At 42.5% G+C, this 25,685-nt stretch overlaps 1 protein-coding gene across 9 annotated transcripts; it reads left to right on the plus strand.

The window, feature by feature from the left end:
* Positions 1–2,595: 2,595 nt before the first annotated feature.
* LOC6507306 (anion exchange protein 3) lies at positions 2,596–25,019 on the plus strand. Of its 9 annotated transcripts, none has more exons than XM_044714647.1 (16): positions 2,596–3,195; positions 11,000–11,264; positions 18,269–18,416; positions 18,477–18,741; positions 19,069–19,198; positions 19,384–19,410; positions 19,522–19,683; positions 19,744–19,986; positions 20,049–20,189; positions 20,437–20,454; positions 20,677–20,904; positions 21,661–21,855; positions 21,918–23,650; positions 23,716–23,910; positions 23,973–24,201; positions 24,265–25,019. In XM_044714647.1, exons 2-16 carry the CDS (start codon positions 11,187–11,189, stop codon positions 24,334–24,336), a joined length of 3,864 nt encoding a protein of 1,287 aa, XP_044570582.1. In that variant the 5' UTR covers positions 2,596–3,195; positions 11,000–11,186; the 3' UTR covers positions 24,337–25,019. The 9 variants fall into 9 exon arrangements, with proteins under 9 accessions (XP_044570582.1, XP_014765142.1, XP_044570584.1 ...); XM_044714648.1 differs by lacking the exon at positions 2,596–3,195 and adding an exon at positions 9,518–9,852; XM_014909656.3 differs by lacking the exon at positions 20,437–20,454.
* Positions 25,020–25,685: the final 666 nt, after the last annotated feature.

Below are 25,685 nucleotides of genomic sequence, written 5' to 3' on the forward strand. Positions count from 1 at the left end.
AAAAGTAAACGCAAATATATGCTTACAGAGGGAGAAAATGGGGAGTTAAATGAAAAAGACTATTTCATGAAATAGCACTTTATATTCCTCTCTTACTCCTCATACCCCAAAACACCTATACGATTCATAATTGAAATCAATCACATTGGCCCTTTAATACCATATTCCTTTGTCCTTTGTCCTTTCTTTCTCTCCGTGTACTTATATCCGGGTGTAGGGCTATTAAAAAGCACTTTCTTATCAATGCAGGAAAAGGCAAACCGAATGAAGCCCCCATGCATTCCAGGTGCAAAATATATGTAGGAGAAAAGAGTAGAAGGAAACCGAACAATGACGGAAAACGTTGCCAACCAGCTCATCTTATAACCTCCACCGCCCCCGCCTCAGTTGCCGTTTGCCCCGTTGCCCCAAAAACATCAACAAAGGAGGAGAGGCAGCGCCATACAGGAGACTTCGAATGGCTTGGCTAAGCGTCAAGTGTCATAAAAAAGAATAGGAACAACTCTTGCAAGCCAAAATCCAAAGTGCAGGTTGCAGGGGCGGCGATAAGGGGTCTTCTTTTCAAGAATATGATATTTTAACATGTGATTTCTGTTAGTTTAAAACTTTTAATATTCAATTCCAACACTTTTATTGAAAAACTTGTGAATTTCTTCTCGGTAACCCCCCAAAAACCCTCTGTTAAGCCTCTGGCAGGACTTTTCGGCCATGTGGTCCTTCACACACACCTCCAATACCGCATCGTGCCACTCCATTTGCAACACCCCCCAAGTGCAGCCACCCCTCGCCAGCTACCACCCCTACATGTATCCATTTTCGCTCATCTTTCAAAGGCGCTACCTAGTCTGTATTAGTGCGTGTGTTCATATGAGTGTGTGTGGTGTTGCCTTTTACTGTTATTGCGGCATATGGGTGGCTGCAAAGAAATACAAAAGAAAACATTTACAAAACTTCCATTTCCGTTTTATGCGGGGCAGTGGAAGACGGTGGAAGATGAAGACGGAGGGGCTGTAGAAGTAGCAGCCATGCGGGGAAATTGAAAAAAGATAGTTTCACATAAACCCTTAGCCAAACGGCCATTCGCCACCAGCCATTCGCCATCCGCCATCCGCCACTCGCCACCAGCCACTAGTCTTCCACCCCCTCCTCCATGGGGGCAACACAAATAGAAACAACAAAGCTTGCAGCTTGAGCATTCCGCTGGGCTTCTTTCGGCGACGGAAGTGAGCGTTGTTAAAGTTCTGCAGGTAAATCAAATGATAAAATGAAGTTATAGCTCCTAGTCCACTACAAGCGGCAAGAAGAAAAACAACAACAAGGACATCATGGACGGGGTAATGCAACAGTTTTGGGACAACGGAGCTTTTCACCACGAACGCGACGCCTGCGCTCAACTTCTCACTCACCTTTGAGTGATTTTCCCGTTTGTTTACCTTTTTTTGTTGGCTGAAGGTTACCTTCTGTTATCGTTCAGCTTTGTATACTTTTGGTCTCGGCTCTCTTCACATTATCGATGCCTACTTTTGGGCTGGCTTAACCCTTACTGTGCGTATGGGTGATATTCGTTCGATAGCCTCATTACTCATACGCACATTGTGTTTCCTTATCACATAATGACTTTTTAATAGTTCGAATGGAAGGACGGGCCTGTCGGCCTTAAACTTGACACTTTATTTATACCCCGCCTTTGGAAATAAGCCTAGGGCTCATTCTATAAATTTTCCTCGCAGTATCAGCGTGCCCAGCCGCAAATTATCGCACTCGATCAAAATAGCTGTCAAATAGCCATAATTAATTTGTAGAAATGACAAAAATTTCGCACCACTTTTGAATCGGGTTTATGCATTTAATTAACAATCCCTAGTGAATTTTAACAGTCAACAAAGGAACAAAAAAAAAGGTTATTTTCACATCCAATCGAACTCTGACGTAGATGCTTCGGAAAATGCCCACAATTGGAAAGTCCAGCCTCTGTGATCGGAAAGCTTTGGCACTCACACACATATCCATCCATGTTAAGGTATACCTTTATCAGTTACCCCACCACCTCACCCCAACAAACAAGAATGGCACACACCCATCGATGTGATGGCTGCGTTTAATCATTATTTGGCGCAATTGTTCGTCATAAATTTTGAAGTATAGTTCCCGCAATCAAAATTATTTGAAATGTAGACGTGAGTAAAAATTATGGCCAGCCAGTCTGATACTTTGCACAGGTCCTCTTAGCCACCTTCTCTCTCCTCTTGGCCCTCTTGGTCCTCTTAGCTCTTATCCAATCCAATGCAAATCAATCAATTAGAGCGTCGCAGCCAGTTAATTTGCATTGCGTGAATTGATGGGCAAACATTGACATTATTGCGGACAGTGTGCTGTTTATTTTTAGATAAAAAATCAAAGGCAATGTTTATATTTAGATAAGGGACAACGCGGGGTTGGGGGTCGTGGCTGGCAAGGGTTAAAATCAGCGCTCACGAGAGGAGAGCGAACTGGAAAAGAGAACGTGGATCGGGGTGGAGAGTGGAGAGTCGGCCATCAACCAGACCAGCTGTTAAGGCGCCATCCGCTCTCCGGCTCTCTCTTTTCCGATCGCTTAAAACGTGCTTCACAAAAAAACTGTAAATCACTTGGAAACGTGCTGCCGGATAGAACTCAAGTTCAAGTTTTGCGGACTATACCGAATAGTCCACGACGAAAGTCATAAAAAGTATAAAAAATACAAAAAAAAAACATAAAAAAGTAATACATAAAAAAAAGGTCGAAATACCCCCCCACTCGGCTCACACATTGTTTGTTGTTGTTGTTGTGTGGTTCCTTTCCTGCCAATTCGCGTTTTTCGCTGTTGTTTTTATCGACGCGTTCGTCCGTTCTGCCTTCACTGTGTGCGTGTTTGTTGTTTTGTTTGCGCCATCCGCCCTGTGGTCGACTTGTTTGTTGTCACCCCCAACGATACTGGAAAAAAAACCCAAAAAACCAAAATAAATAAACACAGGGCTAAATAAAAAAATAAGGAAGAAGTCGGGAAGAGATCGTCAAACCCTTTATGCTAATCATTGAGCAGCAGTTTCTGAGACGTGCAGTGGAAAATTTTCGACTCCGCTTGTGTTGAGAATTTCGTCATCAAGTTTCTGGCTCCATTCCCCTCCCCCGTGTATTCTTGTTGTTCCTGTTGGCGCCCCGTGGCCGAGTTAAAAGGTAAAAAAAATTAAAAATATCAAAAGACCACCACCTCAAGTACGTGTCAATTATAAAATGAATCTCTGTCTGGCGCTGATTTCGATAATTCTGTTACTGCGTCTGCGGCTATTTTTGTGAAAAATATCTTCGAAAATTGTGAATATTTTCATACTTTTTGTCGCAATTCCCAGCGACACCCAAGAATGAAAATTTACTGCACAGTAAAAAATAAAGAGACAGGTTATTGACAAGTTTTTTGAACCTGAAATAAATTTTATTAATTAAAAAATGAAGTAAAAATGCGTATCTTTATTTTCGATAAATTATGTAATATTTTTTTTATCACACTATTTTTCTCAGTGCAAAAAGAAAAGAAAATTGACGACACATTTTCGCAGTTGGAAAAGTGTCAAAGAAAGTGTGAAAATTCATTGCGAAGGCAAAACAATTACGGAACTAAAGACCGTTCATGCTGTTGGCCCAGAACTTCTGGCCCGGCCCGATTTTCAATTACTGTCGGACAAATTATGAAGCGGCCCGGTCCAAAGAAGAGATAAATCAAGCCAGGTCTGGACTCCGGACGCCGGACGCCGGAGCAACTGCAGCATGTGACTCTGGGAGCTCTGGTGCTTTCAAAACTCTGCTCTGGACAAAACTGGTTCTATTTTGGATCTCAGGCCCAGGGGCTATGTTTTTTTTTATAAATTTTTTTTTTCGACTTGTTCTGTTTTTTATGTTTTTTTTTTGTATTTGTATTACCAACAGAACTAACACAGTTTCTGTAGTCCGCCGGCACGTTGTGCCACGTTTTCTGACTTTTCTCTCTCTCAGTCTTCCACCTTCCCCCCCATTTTTCGCCTATTTCTCTTTCATTCCCCGCGGCGCTTTATGCTAAGTTTGTCTGCTTTTTATGCAAATTTTTAGAAACAACAACTGCAAACACACCAGCAGCGTTCAAAAGTACCAAAAAGTCTTCTTTAGGGGAATTTCTGCTATCAGCACTGAGTGTGCCACGGCGTTCCCTGGCCCCTGGACCCTGGCTGCCACAACCATCCCCTACCGAAGGCACCCCGCTTGCCACACTCCCACCCCACCCCTGTTTTTTTTTCGGTCACTTGCACAGCACGTGAATTGTTTGCTGCACTTTGCCAACTGCATTGGAAAAAAATCTATCTTTCAGAATCAAAATTTATTTCAAATCACGGGTTTGAAATCAATATTCTGGAAAGAATTTCACTTAAAGTTTAAACTCATTAAAAAAATGCGTGAAAGTTTCAAATACTTTGGTACTATTATAGCCTAAATAGTTTTGTGACGAAATCTGTATACACATTATTATAAAATTAACTTTTTTTTGGATTTTAAAAGCTATTTTATTTAAAACTACAGTTTTGGCTAAAAAATTGTCAAATAACTACGATTTTAAAGCTAGTTATTCATCAATTCTTTGGTATTTGTGACGAAATCCATATATTATTTAAACCGTAACCTGTTAGGGCCATAAAAATAGAACATATTTTTAAATAATAGTTTTAGAATAAAAATTATTCAACAAAATTAGATTTAAAAGTAAAATATTCCTCCAAAAATCCACATATGAGAGCTTAAACTAGCTATGTGCTATAATTTGTGACGAAATCTGCATATTTTTGTAATCTCAAACGTCATACTGATAAGATAAGAGTAATTTTTGATGTGATCCCGAAGTGCCCAATCGATTACCCATATTGGCTTTGGGTTTTTTTTAGTGTGTGGGAAATATTTGTAGATGGCACCCTCCCGGTTCCCATTTTAGCCACGCCCCTCCAGCTCCTCCCGAGCGGTTGCAGCTGGTGAGTAATGGCTCAATAATTTGGCTTTCCCCGCCACACCCACCCCCTCTAACCGTAGCCCCTCCAGCTTTTCGCAAAAGTTGTTGCTGCAGTCGCGACCCCCGATAAACACACAATGTTAACTAGAATTTGTTTATCTCCACTCGACTCTTGTACTTTTTTGTTTTTGTTTGTTTTGTTGCCTTTGTTTTGTTTGTTTGTTGTTTTTGCGCGCTTCTCGCGGTCTGTTGTACTTGGTATTGTTGCACGGTTCTTGTCTGATATTTAACCAAAATGTATCATGACGCTTAAAGTTGGGCTTTATTGTTATGGCCGCCGTAGCAGTAATTGTGGCTTAGCACTTTTGTTTACACAACTTGCGGCGAGGCTGTTGCTGTGTTTTTCGAATACTATTTATTGTTCCTCTGCACGGTTCACGGAATTTGCATCGGCCGGCAAATCGAAGTATTTAATAACAATAGTTGGCCATAAAGGAAGCAGGAAGGCACAAGGGGGCACAAGGCAAACAAAGGGCGCAAATCGATTCCCAATGGAGTGTAAACTTCGCGTTTCAGTCAACAGTGGCCAAGATTTGAGTAATTCAGTGGCATAAACAAATATTTAATTATTTATGAATTCTTCTCTGGTGTGAAGAGTGTCAACTGTCACTTAGTTTTTAGTTTCTGTTTAAAAAAGAAATTATCAAAGCAATGCCAACACTTGTTTCTAAAAGTAATTCATAAAAAACATGAAATATTGAACGAAATGCCTATTTGCTTACATTTTGTAACATTAGTCACAAAGTAACTATTTCAAATGAATAAAATCCCCTAAAAATTATTCACAAGATGCAACACTCTTTAGATAACGCCGACTAGTTAGTCATGCCTTTTAGATACCCCTAACAATCAAAACAAAACAGAAAACTCACCGACATCTGTCACAAGAATTAATCATCGTTTTCCGAACGAACGGGTACATGAAATATATCTGAAATGTTATTATTTTATTGCAAAATATCCGCGGAAATCTGTGATATTGATATAGCACTCTGGGAAGAGGGGGAGTACTATACCTCCATCGGATATCTTTTCAAAACAAAAGAAGTTTATTTGCTGACTCGCAGTCGGTTAAGAACCTCCAATGCCAACTGTGTCGGTTTCAGCTGAAACCGATATAATAAGCCATATGTATTTTGAAAACAGTTGACGAATATTTCTGGCCCGGCCCGGCTAGTAGAGGAGAGATCGTGATAGCCAACTGCTTATCGGGCAGAGAAATAGAAACTTCGGGGCGGGCACTATCCGCAGATTGGGGGTTACATGTTCTATTAGTCAACCCCCGCCCAAAGTCGATCATTACCAGAACGCCAATAGTCTAATTAGAGTTTCGTTTTCTGTTTGCAGTTGGAATTGGTTTTGTATTTTAGCCTTTTTCGTTTGATTTTATTATTTATTTATTTATTTGTGGCTTATTGTTTTTGTGTGGGCGGTGGAGCGTTGCCAAACGGTTTCATTTCGTTTCAAATGTCGTGCGTTTGTTTGTTTTAATTGCATTTGGCTCCAAGCACCGAGCTCTAAGTGCTTTGAACCTTTGAACAATCGAACACTGCCCATCATAAATCCTTCATGCCCTGCCGACATTTGTCACTCAAGTGGAAAGTGGAAGTAAGCTGGTGAACGAAAGTATAAGACCTTGTCTTATAATTTGGTGGTTGAAACACAAAACCACTTCAAAAAGACCCTTACTTTCCACTGGCGATAAGAGGCATTCTTCTACTCTGAGAAGTCTTGATAACTCAGCAGACTTTGTAGTCGAAACTACTCGATAGTCAAGATTACTAACCTATTCCAACAAATTCCCCTAAACTTTAAGTTCTCTAACTCCAAGTATTATTAATAGTTTATAGCCATAAATTGCACGTCAGGTGGTATTATAATCTGTCTAGAATCGGTGGAAAAATTATTTATGGAGCTAAAAGATTTATAGCGCCACTCAAGCAATGCGTTTCCAATTATCAAACATTCTAGTGCACTCATGTACACTTAATATATGGACACACTCCAGAATAATTACCGTCGTGGACGGAATTCTGGGGAGATATTACGGCCAGATATGCATTATTGGTGGGTAGGCCGTATCTCGAGTACTTTTTAAACTGACATTTTTACGTTCGAGTGGCTTTGCTACCGTATTGTGTCCGGCGATAAGTGGGCGGGGAGCAGGGCCACCTTTTTCCGGTCAGAGAGGGCACTGGAAAAAAACAGTTAATAGTTGTAGATAGTAAACTTCATATTAAATTTTTAAGTAAAATAAATAAATATATTATAGTACCTACTAAAAATGGAATATTATTTGAATAACTCTGTATTTTGTAGCTCTGTAGGACACCGAATCGCTCGAGTGGTTTCAAGTTCAATGTCAGCTGCAGTTGCAGTTGCAATTCCAGTTGCAGCTGCCCCAGCCGTGTTGACTGCTGCAATTTGGCTGACAGACCAAATAAACCGGTTTGCAACTTGTTCGCCCAGCCAGCAGCAGCAGCAGCAGCAGCAGCACGTGAATGCAAAAATCTCTGTGGTAACTGTAGCAGAAGTAGGTAGGACCAGCAGCTGACGAACCGCCAGTAACCGGTTGGAGCTGATTTCTTGATTGGGGTGGAAAACCTGAGTGATAAGATGCCTCGGCACGAGACTCTTTATTTCGCCAAAGAAATATAAAGGCTGATTGTTCGAAAGGCCTAGCCCATTTTTCGGCAATTGCATAATCGAGCTATTTAAAAACCGGGCCTTGTATCTGGCATCAGGGAGGGCGGTTAATTGACGTGTCTTGAAGCCAAATCAAATCAATTTCGGGCCCCGACACGTAATAGACAATTTGATAATAAATGAAGCCGCCAAATGGCAAATCCCATACATTACTGTCAATTGTTTTAATAAATTGGAGCCGAATCTGAATCGAAATCGAAATGAATGGCCAGCACCCACCGCCCTGATAAGGCAGCCCGCCTTAGATTGCCTTAGACTGTTTATCGTCTCTAAAAAAAGTGTAAAAAGTACACATATGTATATAAATAAGAGGTATATAAACGAATATTCGTATACAAACAATAATTTAAATCAAAATTAAGTCCGACCGCCGTACGATCGATCGTTTGGCGTCATTTCGCCAGAGAACGCTAATGAACCCATAAAATTGATCACCACGTTAATTTTTGTACGCCCCCGCTGCCACTGAAGACCCCTTTTGCCAGCCACACTTTTTGGGGGATTTAAAATGTAACACCTTGGGATTTTATGGGAACCTTTGAGTCTCTTCAGGCTGCCTCTAATTCTGATAACATGCAACTACGACCTGCCATTGACTGCCGCTCGTCGTCTAACTATCATAAAATGTGTAAATTTATTTGTTTTCCTCGGCTAGGTGCACTTTAACGTATCGAATTTGGTTAAAGTCACGCGATCCTCAATGGATCTTTTAAAAAAATTGAAAAAATCAGCTGATCGGCTTATTGAAATTTTGGATGTATCTAAAAACAGGTTATTGCTTTCCACATTATATTATAGTAATAGATCTTTGAAGCTCTGAAAAGCTTCAGTAATATTTATTAAAATTCTGGAAGTAGAAACAGAAGAAAGTATACACTTTTAAGATTATACAATAATATCTAAAAGATTACATAAATTTCTGTATTTTCGGTTCTGTAATTTAACTTTTACTTTGAAACTAAATAGAGATGTATGATCTAAGATTGATGTATTACTTAACTGATTAGTCTAAAACTATTTTTGTAATAGTAAGCTACTTAGTTAAGTAAATATTTTCACAAACACAAATTTTCACAAATCTAAGGATCAGTTAAGTAATTTAAGGAATGCAATGATAGAGCCAGTCCACACTTTAAATACCGACAACCTTGAACGAGCTTCCGCCTTCCTTTTAGCCATTTATCAAGTTGTGAAATCTTTTTATTAGTTAATAACCTTTACCGTAACACGCCACCGACTTTTATGCAGCGCTGTGGCAATATCAAGGCTGACAAAAGCCAAAGTTTGGCTTCTTTGTTTGCCCAGAAACTTAACTTTAATCCGCGCCCTGTCGGTGGCGGTGACGAAGGAGGCACATCAATTTTTTATCGTGGACACATATGGCAAACAAGCCCGTTGTGGAATATCCAAGGCACATGGCCGCCAGCTCCCTGTTAAATACCGCAAAGGAATAGTCACATTTTCTTACATAATCGAGGCGGCGAAGTGAAAATTTTCGCACAACCGGAGGGGGCACCGTCTAAGTTAAGGCGCTGTGTCTAAGCACGAGACTCATGTTGGATTGTCTACGCGATATTGGCGATACGATACGAAGCTCAACCGCACACACCGACACTCAGATACCCGCTTACACAGATACTTAGATACACAGATACTCAGCTACAGATACACGGCCACAAAATGCAAACAAATACTGAGGTAGCTGTTTTGTTTTTGGCTTTTGGGGTGTTCGGGGTGCTCGTAATAGTAGACTTCGGCTCACATTCGAAACGTTCTTGGCGGCAGAAAGAAGCTCACATAAATCAGCGCATTCGCAGCCGCAACAGGTTCACACGGCAATCGTTCGCCACGGAGCTAGCCTCGCCCGTGTCCTGAATATCGCGTATCCGCCAGGTGTTCCTGACCGCTGACCGTTTTCGCCTTATTCGCGACATTTGCTGACGTGCAACCGCGCTAGTGCTCCGGTAGTGCTGTTTCTTAATTGAATTTAGTTGATGACAGTTGGGTTTTCGTCTTTTTTGCCGTGCGTCTTCAGTGCCACATCGCCTCGTACCTCGTCCTGCCACTCGTCCAGTCTGGCGGCACCTCTACCCTGAAAGGTGCTTACTGAATTATTGAGGACCTGCGGACACGAAACATTTAACAGCTGCGGACAGTGTCCTTTCCTGTGTGGTTGTTTGCCTTTATTTAGTATGATTGACTTGCCACGCCCTCTGCAAGCGAAGGGGCAGATATAAAAGTCAAGTGACTGAGCCGCTAATTAAAATAAATTTCAGTTTGAATTTCAAGCTAAATAGTTGTGCGAATAGGTTACGAAATTAGTGATAAGATTGTGAGTTCAGATACTTAAAAAAAGGTTTTAACAGTTTTGGCCTAAAAATGTATTTATTTTAAACATTAAGGAACATTCAAGATTCATTTTGAATTTAAATTAAAATAATTGTTAGAGTAGGTTACGAAATCAATGACAGTATTATGTGTTAAAGTAGCTTTGAACGAGGCTTAATGTTTTTGGCCTAAGCAGGTATTAATTTAACATTAAAAAATCATTTAAGAAGGCAATTGACAAAAACTTTTAATCAAATACATTTGAGTTTAAATTTCAAGGTAAATAGTTGCCAGAGTAGGTAACGAAATGAATGACAAGATTCTTAGTAGGCTCTTAGATGTTATGTAAAGAATAAAACTCTATTAGTTACATAATTTCCCTAATAATATTATACAATAGAATAGAACTTTTTCTCTCTGTGTACAAATTAAAAACAAAATTGTAACCAAAATTGAGATGCAGATAGTCAAGTGAGTGATCATTAGAAACAAAGGCATACCGCCTCGGGGCAGGCGTTGATTGCCACATTCACATTCCTGGCGGCAGCCTCCCTGCCCCTCGCCGCATAATAATTGAGTGTTTAAGTAACGAAAATTGATCACGAGCCGTCATCGAAAGTCGCGTGCTTCAGCGACCTCCTCCCCTTCTGGGGCACCCCCTTCTGGCAGCCCATCTATGCGTGTGGCGGCCATTTGACTTTAATTGAGTCGCGTCGAACCGTTTTTATTGCGTCCCTCTGGTAGTATTATGTCTCTATGGATATATTTTTGTGCGGCATCGCTTTCAATTGGCCTCCTTAGCAGTGACAGCAGCAACAGTCGAAATTGTTTATTAATGAAATTGCGTTCCAAGTGCTCGCTTCTCCTTTTTTTTTATATTTTGTTTGTTTAATTTTTTGTTTTTTTTTTGGGTTACAGGGCGTTGAATTCGCTGCCCCGAATGCCGAGATTCTTGGAGCACCCACAGTGGCCGCAGCAAATTACCAAGCACACCTTCACCTCGATGCCCATCTACTACCTGATCATCAAATAGGAAACCTGAAACCATAAAAAAATCTTCGGATTGGAATTACAAGGATACAACCGTTAAAGGACAACAGTCAATATGAGCTTCAGTTCGGCCAGCGGCAGGGAGAACAATGTCCGCAAACTCTCCTTCCTCGGCTTCAATACCAAAAAGAAGGTGAGTGGGCCATTAAACGGACATTATATAATATTTGGCTATATAGATTTCGGCTATAAATAAGCGGGACTTAATGTCTCTCTGACTTGTGTCTGGAAAATTAATTAGGCAAATGCGGTGAGTGAGCTCATACCCTGACGAGGGGACTACTATTGATGATCCCGATACAACTTTTACCCAGTCAAGGTGGTAGTAGTTCTCTAACGATAATATACCTCTGTAATATTTAGAAAAAATCAACAAAAATTCATACTTTTTTGTGCGAGTAGTGGGCCGGTAGTTTTCCATTAAAAATCACTTTTTAAATGAATTATTTTTTTTTGCTATTGCTGTTGCCAATTTCTGAATAATTCATTCGCCAGCCGGGCGTAATGTCAAGTAATTGTTATTGATTTTTTTTTTGTGCAGCTTTGTCGTTGTTTACTTTTCTACACATTTCCGCAGTATTTATGCTGTTTTGTTATTATTTATTTGATTTTTTGGGGTGCCGGCATGCCCGCCAGCTACTGACTGACACAATTTAGAAACCAGTTTCCAGCAAATCGATTTCAGTTTCAGTTTCGATTTCAGATTCGCTTTCGTGTGGCAGCGAGCGAGTACTCAGAGCACTAGATCAGATCGCCTAATCATGCATTCATTCATGCGAAAGTGCCCCACACGCGTTACAGTTACCAGAAACATACAAAAAACTGAAAAAAAAATAAACACGCTAGATAGCTTTTGTATATTTTTTTTGCAAATATTACGTATACGCAGCGTTGACGACAAAAGGCAAAGGCGACAAGTTGTCAGCTTAAAGGCTAAATGCGAAAACGCATTTTAATTGTGCAACTGTTTTGAAATATAATGTGTATCGGTAGCAGGAAGCTAGTTAGCAGTTAGCCATTCAAATGAAGGAACAACACTCAGACACACGCCCACTAACAGCAGAACACACACACTGGCCGTACACACCGGAAATCGATATTCGTGGTCAAGGTTGCAGTTCTGACATTGACAATGAAAAGTAACTGTAATGGCTGGCGATTCATTGACACCTGACCAGGTGAAAGCATCTATGAGCTGTAATAGTAACCTCAATTAACTTAATTGCACCATAAAGTATGCCATGATTTGGGAACAAGGAATTCAATTGGATCAGGAAAGGATGAACTATGTAGCAGAAACAATAGATTATATAACATGTCATATAATAATAAATATCATCCCTACATGCTTGATTGATTTATTACTTGCACTACTCCGTCTATTAAATATTTATTACACATGACAGCCATCAATCAATTAGATCCTTTGTCCGCAATCCCCGCAACATGGGGGCTCTTGCATAATTCATCCCGCCCGAGTGTCCTATAATCTTGAAGAGCGCTGTGCCGGCGCATAACTCAATTAGCCATTACAACTCAGCCGTTATCGCTAATTACCAAAAACCCACTCACACATACCGACATGGCTAATAAGCCCTAATGGCCCACTGTTGAAAAGGCCATCAGGCGAATAGATTTTTGTGCATAGTTCCACAATATTCGCAAACTTTTGGCGAAAAGCTTATGGCACACAATCCGCAACAGCCCCCCTTCCTCAATCCGTAATCATTTTCCATACAAAACACCAAGTGTTGGCCTTGAGCGGCCTTGACCATCATTCCCTAGGCATGAGTGTGTGTGTTTGTGTCCTGTAAGGACGAAGCTTTGCCATTAATTATGCACTAGTTGGTTGGCCAGGACGGGCCGAAAAAAATTGCTGAGCCAAGCTTTTTGGCCAGAAAGCTTTTTTTGCGGGTGGCCCGAAAAGTGCATTCCGATTTACGTCAGAGGGTGGCCAGGATGTGGCAGGACTCGTTGGGGGGACAAGGGGCGGGGCTGCGTAGTAAAGCACCCGTCGCAACGGCCCTGAAGAGCCAAAATCAGCTGAGCGTGGCCGAGGCGCTGCAGCGATGCCAGCTGAGCTGTGGAGCTGTGGAGCTGCGGAGCTATGCTACCGTTATACGCGCGCTTTCGCCCACGCATGCGCACTTGCCCCAAGTGGCAGGTAACATGTGTGTGCCGCAGCAGCAGAACCAGCACCAGCACCAGTACCAAGCACCATGGCCCATCATTTGCTGGGAAGCATTCCCAGACAACGGACCCCAAAGTGCTGCTGGCTGCCGTGTTTTTGGTTCCGCCAGCCACCAAAAAAAAAAGAAAATTAGATTCGCGGGTCAAAGTGCAACAGGCAGAAGCGTGAAAACTATTACGAAAGTTTCGTTGATCGAAAGTTGGTGCTGTAATTATATAGAGCAGAGGGAGAACCATTTGGAGAGCCCAAGGTAATGCCAAAACCAGTTGAACTTGTTTGTTTGATCCATAGAACGTTAATCAGAAGCCAGCGAAAACTTTTCAAGAGCACACACAACCTTGAAAAGTGTTTCCAAAAGGCCCACTCGCACTCACACAGCCTGTACAAAAAGGACTCTTCGTCGTTGTCGTCCTTTCTCGTCCTCACATACAAACACAAATTTTCTACAATTTTTATTTCATTTTATTAGTTGTTCTCGGCTGCCTGTGTCAAGTTATATAGGCGAAAAGTTGGCAGCTGGGCACAACAAGTGAGTTGGCCTTTTATGGGTTATGCCACACGCACCCAAACGGATACACAGATACAACCCATACACCCGTACATCCGTACATCCGACGGATATTTGTTTTTGCCCATTTTGTTCCAGGGGTGTTGCATACTTTTTGGGGCAATAAAACGGCTCACCGACAACGGTGAGGACAAGGATACTGAAATGTTACCCCAAGCGACACAGGAGTCATCCGCAATGCACACACGTGTGTCTGCGGTCATGAATGTGTGTATGTATGTGTGTATCCAGTGTATCCTGGGCGGTGTCTTCCAAAAATTCTCGCCCCAAGCCTCCTCCCCTAATAATAACTGAATACCATTTCGTTTTGCCGGATTGATGATTGACTGTTTCGACTGTCGGATTGGATTTTGCGGTTTCGTGTTACCAATTTGTCTGCATTATAAAAGCGTTTTGAATTATTTACCTTATTCCTTGCATTATTTATACGGAATATGCTGTACGCATGCACACTCTCAAGACAGGACCCTCCACAACCTTGATTCAAGTTTTCTTTTTCGCCAACTCCGGTAATGTTTAATTTAAGTTCGAGAAACTTTCGTTTGGAAGATGCTGGAAGCCTGGCATTAGTAAGTTTTTCCGGTTCGGTTGGGAAACCCATTAAGTGTGGAATTTCTATAAGGATTTTCTTCGCCGTAAGCGTGTGAAGTTTTTCAGCTCGTAATGGGGAAATGGGAAAAATTTCAATGCAGAAACCCTTTTATTAACAGGAATATTTTACGCCCGCTAGGCAATAAATAGAACAGGACCCAACTCACACACACACACACACACACACAGATAGAGAGGCTTACTATGCCACAAATTGACCTTGAAGTATGCAACACACTTTTGTGTGGCAAGAGAGAGAGAGAGATGGGACGCAAGAGAGAGCAAGGAGGTGCGTTGTCAGCATGATTTCCCATCACTAGATTACATTTACGATGCCTTTAACGCCATGGCACCATTGCCTCCGCCCAATGACCAGTTTAACCTTTTGCACGTGCCCCCATGCCCCATGCCCCATGCCCCACGTCCCTCGTCTTTCTCCTACGGGTAGGATGTCCTGCCCCGTGTCCTGTGTCCCGGACGGTCTGCTTGTGCGGGCATTTCCGCTGCGGAATTCGCATTAAATTAACACAGATACACAAAAAGCCACACACACACTCCAGTGCCAGGCTGACAGTCAGACAAAGCGTTATAGAAGCATCGTTAATTTGTGCAAACAACAAAAAAAGCATAAACAACTGCGTAGCACAAAAACAAAACAACAAAATTCAGCCAAAATTATGCACAGGGCCATGGAAAAATTCGACAGCTGCAAACAAATAAAAAGTTGTATGTATACTTGCATAAATATATTCAAAAGTCAAACTCAAAAAATATTAAATTTCAGTTTAAATGGGTTCTGTTTTCATGACTTTGCCCTCTCTTATTTTCACAAAAAAATTTTTATATATTTTAATATTTAAATTCGTTGACATTTTAAACATTCTAAGATTTTCCTTTCCTCCTTTTTGATTTGAAAACTCAAACAGTTTACCAATAAATACAAAAGTTACACGATATGTCCCAGCAGACAAACTTTTAATCTGCTACTTGGGCCCTGGGCAGAAAACTTATTCGCCTCACTGTGTGCGATGACAACAAAAAGAACAACAACAATAGTTGGCAACTCGCAAAATCTTAACAAGTTTCGCTTTAGCCGCAATTCGATTCAATTTGGCAAGTTTGACAAAAAGTTGCTTAGGCCCCGACCACATAGCATAACTTGCTTATGACTCGTAAGTCACGTGCCGCCGCTCACTTGCCACTGAGCTGCTGCTGAGTTGCTGCTAGCCTGCTGCCTGCCACAGATGTCAAGTCACATCAGAAACACTCAGCCAACTCAGCGAACTGAACTCAAGTTGCTGCAACTCGATGAGAAGCGTGGAAGCGGCTTACAAGCCGCTCATGCACGCCCGCCTTTATGGGAGAACTTTTGACTGCCGCTTTTGACAATTTGTGGCAGTTGATTAGGTACCTAAACTCCTTGTAACAAAAATGTGTATAATTTTATTATTATTGTTGGTAGAAGTAAGGAATAAGGATGTCTTAGGTCGTTTTCTCGGGGTGAGAAGGAGAAGGAGTATTTTTTCATTTTCTTCAAAAGAATGTTTTAGGAAATACTCTTTAGATAATAAAATAAGCGATTTTATATTTATGGTGATGTATAGTGATATATTTTCAATCAAACTAATATTTCATAAACAAAATAATCCACAATACATTAAACAAATATCATTAAAAAGCAATCTTTTGAATCTTTCATATTGTAAGTTTATGGAAATTATTGTTTGGTGATAGATCTTTCTTATAACCAACCTCTTGATATAAGATATTAGTAGTAATGCCAAAATATCAAATTTTATTACCAATTTCGCCACTGGCTACTGGCTATGATCTCATTGGGTTTCTAATGCCTTGGCTAACTACTGTGTGCATTTGGGCTGTGACCCGAGCTGTGCATATTCATTTGGTCGGAACTGGCTTGGGTCGGAACAGAAACGCTAAACAAACAACAACGAAAATTGACAGTTCAGACAGCCAGGAGGCGGTGGAAGGCGGTGGTGGGCGTGGCTTGTGGTGGGTGTTGCCTGGAGGAGGAGGGCTAAGCATACCATCGATTATTTTTGATAAGCGGCAGTGACAGGCTGCATAAAGTGCGACGCTCTGTTCGAGGCTTACCTGCGAGTGGGTGGCCCTACCTAGGGTGGTTCTAGCTGGTTTCCTAGCCACATTATGATGGGCATCAGGCTAATGGCCGAATGACAAAATACTTTTACTGCCGTTCTGTACATTTTTGTGTTTTTTTTTATTTTTGTGGTATCTGTAAATCAGCAATGCCAACAACTTCATTATTGTCTCAGCCAGCAGCATTAATATGAACGTCATTAGGGACAACGTAGTGTTTATCGATTAATTAACGTAACATGGCGCGTTCCGCTTTGGCTTATCACACACACACACATACACACCATACACACATGCAAAACTTAAACACCAATACACTCGCACAAGGGTCAGGCACACACATACGCATGGTCGTTGGTCTTCCTTCGTCTGTGAAACGGTGGACACATTGACGTTCCCACGTGCAGGCTCTCAGCGTTATTAAATTTTTCTATTTATAAACTCAAACGGAAACTCTGTTTGCCTTTCTTCTGCCCAGGCTACCCCGACCCTTTTGCTTATCTGACCCTGGCTTATCAGGAAGTGAATTGTAATTGTCTAGGATACTCGTTCCATACTGTTCTAGTCCTGTGTATTAAAGTTGTATTAAATATTAAACAGCTGCCGTGGCGAGTCCTTAACGGGGACTGGAAATCGCATTTAGTTAATTCCATTTGCATTTGGGAGGCACATCTGAGCATACGATAATTTTCATGTTGACTCGGCAAACAAGGAAGCACACACATAGTATTATATACATATATATTATATACACATGTCCCTGGCACTCGAAAGAATACCTGGCCCCGCTCTTGTTGACTAACTTGGCCGGAAAATGTGCGAACATACAAGCTGTCGAGGAGGTGTTCATTAAAATGGGTGCAGTGGGACTTCTAATTTCTTGGCTTTCCGCCTCATGTTTTATGGCAAAAGTTTGCTTTTCAAACAAAACAGCTTTAATGGGGAAATTGGGAAAGTGCTTTCGGAAGCCAAATAGACCCTATCGATAGCAATCACATCTATAAACTCAATTCCGTATAACCTTCCCCGTGATTCGACTTACATTTCTTCTATTTTTGTAATCTGATAGCCATCAACAATTGTTAATAATTGAGTTTACGTTTTCCTTTCATTTCGGTTTTATTGCCAAATGGCGGTGATGATGAGTCTGGGATATTGATGTTAACGATTGTGTTTGCGGGAAGTGCGCACAACTGCGGGCTGGGATGCTCTTGGAGGCAATCAGTGCCTTCGTCACTATGGAAATCAATTGAGTTCGATTAAAACCAATTACAAACAACGCCCCAAAGCACTGGACTCAGTCTCTCTCTCACATCCTCAAGTGTCATCCACTCCCAAAACAAGAATACTATTTTTTCTTTCATTTGTTGAAAATAGAATCTAATGTGTGGCATTCGCACTTGGTGGTTTTAAATGATTAATGTTGGCAGCCAGAAGACTGGCCCATAACCACAACCGACCCCCTCACAGATCTTCGAGATGTCGAAACCGAATCGTGACGACGAACAATAATGCTCTGCGAGTCACATGACTTGTCTGACTTTGTTTTTCCTACAGATTCTTAATTGAAAAGTATTTGTGCTGTCTCTTGAGTCATGCCCAACGTGACCAAACGCATGAAAACAATTGAATAACGACAATTGGTCTCGTTTCTATATCTCTGCAGTCCGGCAATGAGGATCCCGACGAGGTGCTGCTGGACTCGGAAATGGAAAAGGTGTTTGCCGGCAACAATGCGCGCAAGGAGAAGTTCGATGTAACCACTTTCCAGGACAACACCCAGTTACCTATAGGATCCCGAAAGAAGAATAGCAGTAAGTTTAGACTAAATATTACATAAGTACTATCATATAATCCTTGAAATCTTCTCAAAGTTCGCACAAACGATCTAAATATCGAGGAAGACTCGGAGTACGAGAGCCAAACGGAGCCCCTAAACAATGCACAAAACTACGATGACATCCCGGAGGACTGTCCACTAGTCTCCGAGCGAGCCGGACACGGTGACCACTCGGACAACTCGGCGGACGAGAAGCGGGTCCAGTTTGGCGACAAGAAGAAGCTAGTCGTCACCCCGCCCAGCCTGAGCTACGATGAACAGCCCACGGACCAATCGCACGAACGTAAACGCAGAAGAAGGTAAATGTTATTAAAAATTATTATTATTCTTTTCATTTTTAAGCCTGCAGCAGCGAATCAATTCATTCGCAAAGCACAATGGGGCGTATACGTGATATGTTGTGATGGCAACGTTACGTATGCGTGATTTTTTTGCCAACAATAGGGATCATTGGTATTTTAAACAGCTACATGTTTTTATTATTTTGAAAAGGATAGTATTTCAATGAGAAATTAAATAACAAAGGAGACAAAAGAATCAATTGAATATTAAATCATGAAAAACATACTGTTTTGTCCCTTAACATTTAATACATTTTATTTACAACCCTTTTATTTCCTTTGTAGCCGCCATCAGTATTATAGACAGCGTAAATTCTCACATCAGGACAGCGTGGAACCCAAAAAGACTCTCGAGGAAAACGGTGATGCAGGTGCGCGTCGCATCTCTGTGCAGCCTGAGGACACGGCATTGGAGGTAGGATTCCTTGCTAGCTTAGACCTTTCCCCATTCCAGCACTCTCCCCCTTTCCCACCCAACAACTAACATATATGTAGTTTAGATCATCTAACTAAACCTGCTATTATATATTGTATCTCTCCAACTCTCATTGCTAAACCCGAACAAACGTATGGATAACTACGCACCTGTCGCACCTGTAGACAAATGGCCAAATGCCGACTAAACAGGTTGACCATCTTATCCTTGGCCGTGCCCTTAGTCCCAAAAATAGAAATACATTTCTGCCAATAAAACTGAGAGCTTTGTTATTAATCTTTGTATTTCTTAACACATTATAGGAGGCTGATCTTAACGAGCTGAGATCACATCGTTCCGACGACCCGCGTGCCCTGAGACGCCACAAGATCCATCATTCATCCATCAAGCTACGCGAGTTGCCACAAATAACTATTTCGCCCTTCACCAACAAGAAGCCCGAAGTGGATCACAGTCCCCATGAGGTATAATCTGTACTTTAAGAATATTATTATAATTATTTTATAAAAATATCCTTCAACCAGATATTTGTACAACTGGATGAGCTCACCGGCGTGGGCGAGGATCGTGAGTGGAAGGAGACTGCCCGCTGGATCAAGTATGAGGAGGATGTCGAGGAGGGTTCCGATCGCTGGGGCAAGCCCCATGTTGCCTCTCTCTCCTTCCACTCGCTGCTCAATTTGCGTCGCTGCCTGGAAACGGGCGTTGTCCTGCTCGACCTCAACGAGAAGGATCTGCCCGCCGTGGCCTATCGTGTGGTGGAGCAGGTATGGTAGATTATCGTTTTCAAGAAGCGTGATTAACAACCCTTTTTAAAACCCTCTTCCAGATGGTGATCGAGGACCTGATCGACATCAATGACAAGCCCTCGGTGATGAGGTCGCTGCTCCTGCGCCATCGCCATGTCAACGAACACCAGGGTGTGCTGCCTTTCACCAAGAGAAAGTACAACAGCTATACCAGCCTTCAGGTGAGTTCACTTTCCAGATATTATCCTCATCCCTCACCTGGTCTCGCTAACACATGTACTACTCATAATAATCATCGTGCCTGTTCGCTATAAATAATTGGCTTTCGGTGAAAATTGTGACAAAAGTTTGTTAATCCCCCATATATGATCGTGATCATTTATTCTCTTGTCTATTTCTGCCATCTCATGACTCATCACCAAAATAACAACAACATCAAACAATAAATCTCAAATCGACAAACAACAGCAACTTATACCCAAATCGGTAATGAACAGCCAAATTGTATATATCCATGATCGTACAAAGATATCTTATAAATGCTGCTTTGTTTCCAAACGTTTGTGTATCTCTTGAATCTTTTTCTTTCTTGTGCGTTTACTGATGATTTCGTTTTGCCGCCAAAACAAAAATCACACACAACACACACACACACTTTCCACACACTCTTGCACTTGAAAACAACAAACAAACAAATAAATACACTAGTTTCTTTGGATGGGGGCGGAGTCCTCGCAACAGCAGCAACAGCAACACCAGCAGTTGCAACAACAGTTCCAGCAGCAACAGCAATCCCGAAACCTGGCCAAGGCCAGACGGAGCATATGCGTCACCTCCAGTGCCCCGCCCACGGCAGCGATGTTGAACTTGGCCACTGCCACAGCCGCGGCGGCGGCCATCGACCATCGACGTCACTCCACGATGTCCTACCTGGGTGTAATGACCTTAGAGCCCGTTTAAAAAGTCCCTAACCTTTTGTTTTGTCTCCTTGTTGTTTGAATCAGAGAATGAAGACTAATCGATGTGCGAAAGAAAAAGGAATAGAATCCTGTTCATAGTCTAAGAATTTATAGAAAATTTTATTAGAAATAATATATGTTTATTTAGAGAAATTGCTTTTTATTTCTTAGAAGTTTCTAACACATATTGGCTTTTAAACACCGATCTCTTATGATTCAAAACTCTCAACGAATTTTAAAGGACTAATTAGAGTCCTTTTCTTTATTTTCCTGAATTCTAGACCTTATTTAATAACTTTTATAACCCTTTCTAATCATTCTCTGATCAAAACACTATGGAGCCTCTTTAAAAGCCGCCGAAATGCGCTTATAGAAATCGCGATATTTCTTTTTAGCCAATCCACCATGTTAGCCACGTTCCGTAGCCCTTCTCCCCCCTTAGATCCACTGTCTTTATGTGTGCTCTCCACCTCCACCTCCACGATTGGCAAGTTCTCAATTGTGACTGTGATTGTGTTGTTCTTAGCCCTCTTACTAGCCCAGTTACACGCCACTCTATAACTCCAGCCTAGACGCACTCCGTTCCACAGTTTTGCAATTCAATTTTTTTGGCATGACGCTACTGATGTCTTACCAGACTTTTATTTCGGTTTGCATGTTCAGCTTGTTGTTTAATTGTATTGATTTACTAGAAAGTGGAATATCCTTTATTAAATTCGATGTCCTTTCGCAGAACCTGTCCGGCACGGATGACAAGAAGATCAAGATCATGCCGGCCAGTGAGATCGGTGGCAGCAAGCGCAGCAATGAGCTCAAGATCGACATGAAGGACGACTTGTATTCCTCGTCGCAGGAGGATCTCAAGAAGCTGCAGAACGACACCATACTCAAGAGGATTCCCGCCGGTGCTGAAGCCACCACAGTGTTGGTAAGCTAAAAAATATTCTCTAATTATGATCAGCGAATGTTAAATCCGGATTTTCTTCAAAGGTCGGTGCCGTGGAGTTCCTTGAGCAGCCCACCATTGCCTTCGTTCGTCTGTCGGAGGGTGTCCTGATGCCCACTCTGACCGAGGTCCCTGTCCCAGTGAGATTCATGTTTGTGCTGCTGGGTCCCCGGAACTTTGATCTGGACTACCATGAGGTGGGTCGCTCCATCTCCACCCTGATGGCCAACGAGCACTTCCACGCCATTGCCTACAAGGCCGACGATCGCAAGGATCTGCTCTCGGCCATTAATGAGTTCCTGGACGACTCGATTGTGCTGCCGCCGGGCAATTGGGATCGTCACGATCTGCTGCCCTTCGAGGAGCTGAAGGCCAAGAAGGACTGGATCCGGACGCGCAAGATCAAGGCCCTGCAGGTGAAGCGCGACAGCGAGATGATCAAGATCGGCAAGGACGAGGAGAAGGCGCTCCTGGAAAAGCAAACCCTGGGCGCCATTGGCATGGGAGCCGGTGGCGACGGCGGTGGCGGTGGAGGCGACGGTGGCTCGGATGACGAGGACGGGCGGAAAAAGAAGCGACCCAGTCCGTTGGAGAAGACCCACCGACTGTGGGGTGGCCTTAGGAACGATCTTAAGCGGCGGATGCCCATGTACAAGAGCGATATCCTGGACGGCCTCAACACGGAGACCCTGGCGGCCACCATCTTCATGTACTTCGCCTGCCTGTCGACGGCCATCACCTTTGGTGGCCTCGTTTCGGCGAAGACCGACAGCTGGATCGGCATCTCGGAGACACTGATCTCGTGCTCCCTGGTGGGCATCATCTTCCATTGCCTCTCCTGCCAGCCGCTGGTGATAATTGGCACCACGGGACCCCTGCTGCTCTTCGACGAGGCTCTGATGGTCTTCTGCACCAACAACAACTTCGACTTCCTGTCCCTGAGAGTCTATGTGGGATGTTGGCTGATCGTCATAGCCCTGTTTGTGTCCGCCTTCGAGGGCAGTGTCTACGTTCGACTGCTGACCAGATTCACCCAGGAGATCTTCTCGGCGCTGATCACACTCATCTACATCGTAGAGACCATGATGAAGCTGGTGTCCATCTACGAGCAGAATCCCCTGCTGCCGGACTACAATCTTCCGCCACCGACGCTAGTGGGTCATGATGTCAATGGTACTTCTCATGTCAATGCCACTGAGAGTGTCCTGAACGCCACCACAACGTCCATGCCCATGGGTCCTCCTGCCCTGCCCAAGAACCAACCCAATACCGCTCTCTTCTGCACCATCCTGACACTGGCCACGTTTGTGGTGGCCTACTACCTGAAACTCTTCCGCAACTCCCACTTCCTGGGACGCAATGCCCGTCGTGCTCTTGGAGACTTCGGCGTGCCCATTTCCATTGCCATCTTTGTGCTGGTGGACTACCTGGTGCCGGCTGTCTACACCGAGAAGCTGGTGGTGCCCGAAGGTCTGTCGCCCAGTGATCCCTCCAAGCGTGGCTGGTACATCGGCTTCAATGCCACCTCCACCTGGATTCCTTTCGCTTGCATTGTGCCCGCCCTGCTCGTCTACATCCTGATCTTCATGGAGTCCCAGATCTCGGAGTTGATTGTGGACAAGCCAGATCGTGGCCTAAAGAAGGGCTCTGGTCTCCACTGGGACATTGTTCTGCTCTGCCTCCTCAACTGTGCCTGTGGGTTGTTTGGCATGCCCTGGCATTGTGCGGCCACGGTGCGTTCCGTGACACATGTCTCTTCGGTTACCATTATGTCGCGGTAAGTGAGGGAGTTGGCCTATGAATTAGTTGGTGTATCTAATGCAAAATCCTATTACTAAACAGCACACATGCTCCTGGTGAGTCGCCGAGGATCGTGGATGTGAAGGAGCAACGCCTGTCTGGTTTCTTTGTATGTCTCATGATCGGACTGTCTGTCCTGATGGCTCCGCTCCTGCGTCTGATTCCCATGGCAGTGCTTTTCGGCGTGTTTCTTTACATGGGTATAGCCTCCATGAGTGGTGTGCAGTTCTTTGAAAGGTAAGTGGTATAGATTATTGATGGTTTGATTTAATTTAATATTTATTTTATTTAAAACACAGAGTAAGACTATACTTCATGCCCGTTAAGCACTATCCACCAACGCCCTACGTGAAACGTGTGCGTCCCTGGAAGCTGCACCTGTTCACCACCATCCAGGTGCTGTGCCTGGTCCTACTTTGGACTGTGAAGTCTTCGAGGTTCTCCCTTGCCTTCCCCTTTTTCCTGATCATGATGGTGCCAATCAGACAACAATTAAATGCCCTCTACAAGCCCGAAGAAATGCAAGCGGTAAGGCAGACTTTTGCTATAAAATAACTTACTCTAAAAATAACTTTATTATTTCACTGCCAGTTGGATGGAAGCGAGGCCAAGAACGACGAAGACGAGCCGGACTTCTACGAACAAACCAACTTACCAGCCTAGTTGAAAGCCTCCAGAGTCGAAGGGATTCGAAAGGATCGGATTGGGAGAAACATAATTAGTTTTAGATTGAAAGTATTAAAGCAAAGCCACGTTTTACGTTGGCTCCAAACAACAAAATCACAACACGATTACGAAACAAAGCTAAGAGAATACAAATACACAAATAGTATAATATTTGTTGCTAAATTCTGGTGTAACGTTAACGAACTACCTGCAATTAGTATTTAGAGAAAAAGCCACAAAATCATATATGTATATTGAATGTATATGAGATCTGAACCACCCAGCGCATATATCAATATATAAATATTTGTATAATATACAAGTAATGGTATATGCGGGGCCTGCACCTTGTGATTGAAAACGGTTGAAGCTTAAGATGTATAACTTTCGCAGTGCCACACAATAGGGAAAAGAGCGGAATCGTGTACCTAAAATTTAACAGAAATCAAGAGACAAATTGTAGATTACTAACTAACCATTTTAGCCCGGGGTCAGGGTGGCTGGGATGAGTGAAAAAAAAAAAAAATAAAAAAAAAAAAAAACACACACACAAAGCATATTTTTTAAGGGGCAACGCGCAAAGTTAGACCGTGCCCCGGGCCGTGGCAACAAATTACTTGATCAAATCTGAAAATCGTTACCTCTGAAAAACGACTTTGATCCATCCCACAAAATGAAAATGAAACTTTCACTCACTCAGATGAGAAAATAAATTATTTATTTAGTTGGATTCTTGGATGTATTATTAGCAATAATTGCAACTACTAATTGTTAAATCGGATTAGTCCTATCAAGAAATCGAAGCAATCCAAATATTAAAAAAGAAATCTATACAAGAACACGGAAACTATGAGGAACTTGAAAACTATTTAGCTTCAACTGGCGTAGTGATAATTAGTGTCAAACACACACAAAACAAAACCTAAACTCCCCTCCTAAATCTGATTGGAGAGATCTAACGAACAATTATTTATACCTAAAAAGGAATATTGTTGTGCGCACTTCTTATGGAGGGCTCACTTTTAAAGTGAAGCCTCCCTGAAGTGACCGCTAAAGCCGCTGTAAGTTTGCCTTCTTTGTATTTGTAGTCACCTGAGGTAACCCAACCCAAACACACCCACCCACAAACACATTGTACTTATACATGACTATATATATAAATCCCCCTATTTACTATATAGTACGTTTCAAAGATTATTCGTTCGGAGCAGCAGCAAGCTGAGAGCCCAAAACTAAACTATTTTTATGTAACTTGTATCTATAAACTTGTACTTAATTCTAAGTAGTTGTTGTCTAGTATTGTTTATTCAAATTCAAATAAAAATTCAAAAAATTAAAAGGATTTG

The sequence above is a fragment of the Drosophila ananassae genome, chromosome 2R, assembly GCF_017639315.1.
Source record: "Drosophila ananassae strain 14024-0371.13 chromosome 2R, ASM1763931v2, whole genome shotgun sequence".
In the NCBI taxonomy this organism is placed as follows: domain Eukaryota; kingdom Metazoa; phylum Arthropoda; class Insecta; order Diptera; family Drosophilidae; genus Drosophila; species Drosophila ananassae.

What these genes read in the sequence shown, in the direction of transcription:
- LOC6507306 (XM_044714647.1), top strand. Translation starts at nt 11,187, where the DNA reads ATGAGCTTCAGTTCGGCCAGCGGCAGGGAGAACAATGTCCGCAAACTC. An exon ending in CTGAGGACACGGCATTGGAG is followed by an intron (nt 19,199 to 19,383) that starts GTAGGATTCCTT and finishes TCGCACCTGTAG; the next exon opens with ACAAATGGCCAAATGCCGAC. An exon ending in CTGAAGCCACCACAGTGTTG is followed by an intron (nt 21,856 to 21,917) that starts GTAAGCTAAAAA and finishes TTTTCTTCAAAG; the next exon opens with GTCGGTGCCGTGGAGTTCCT.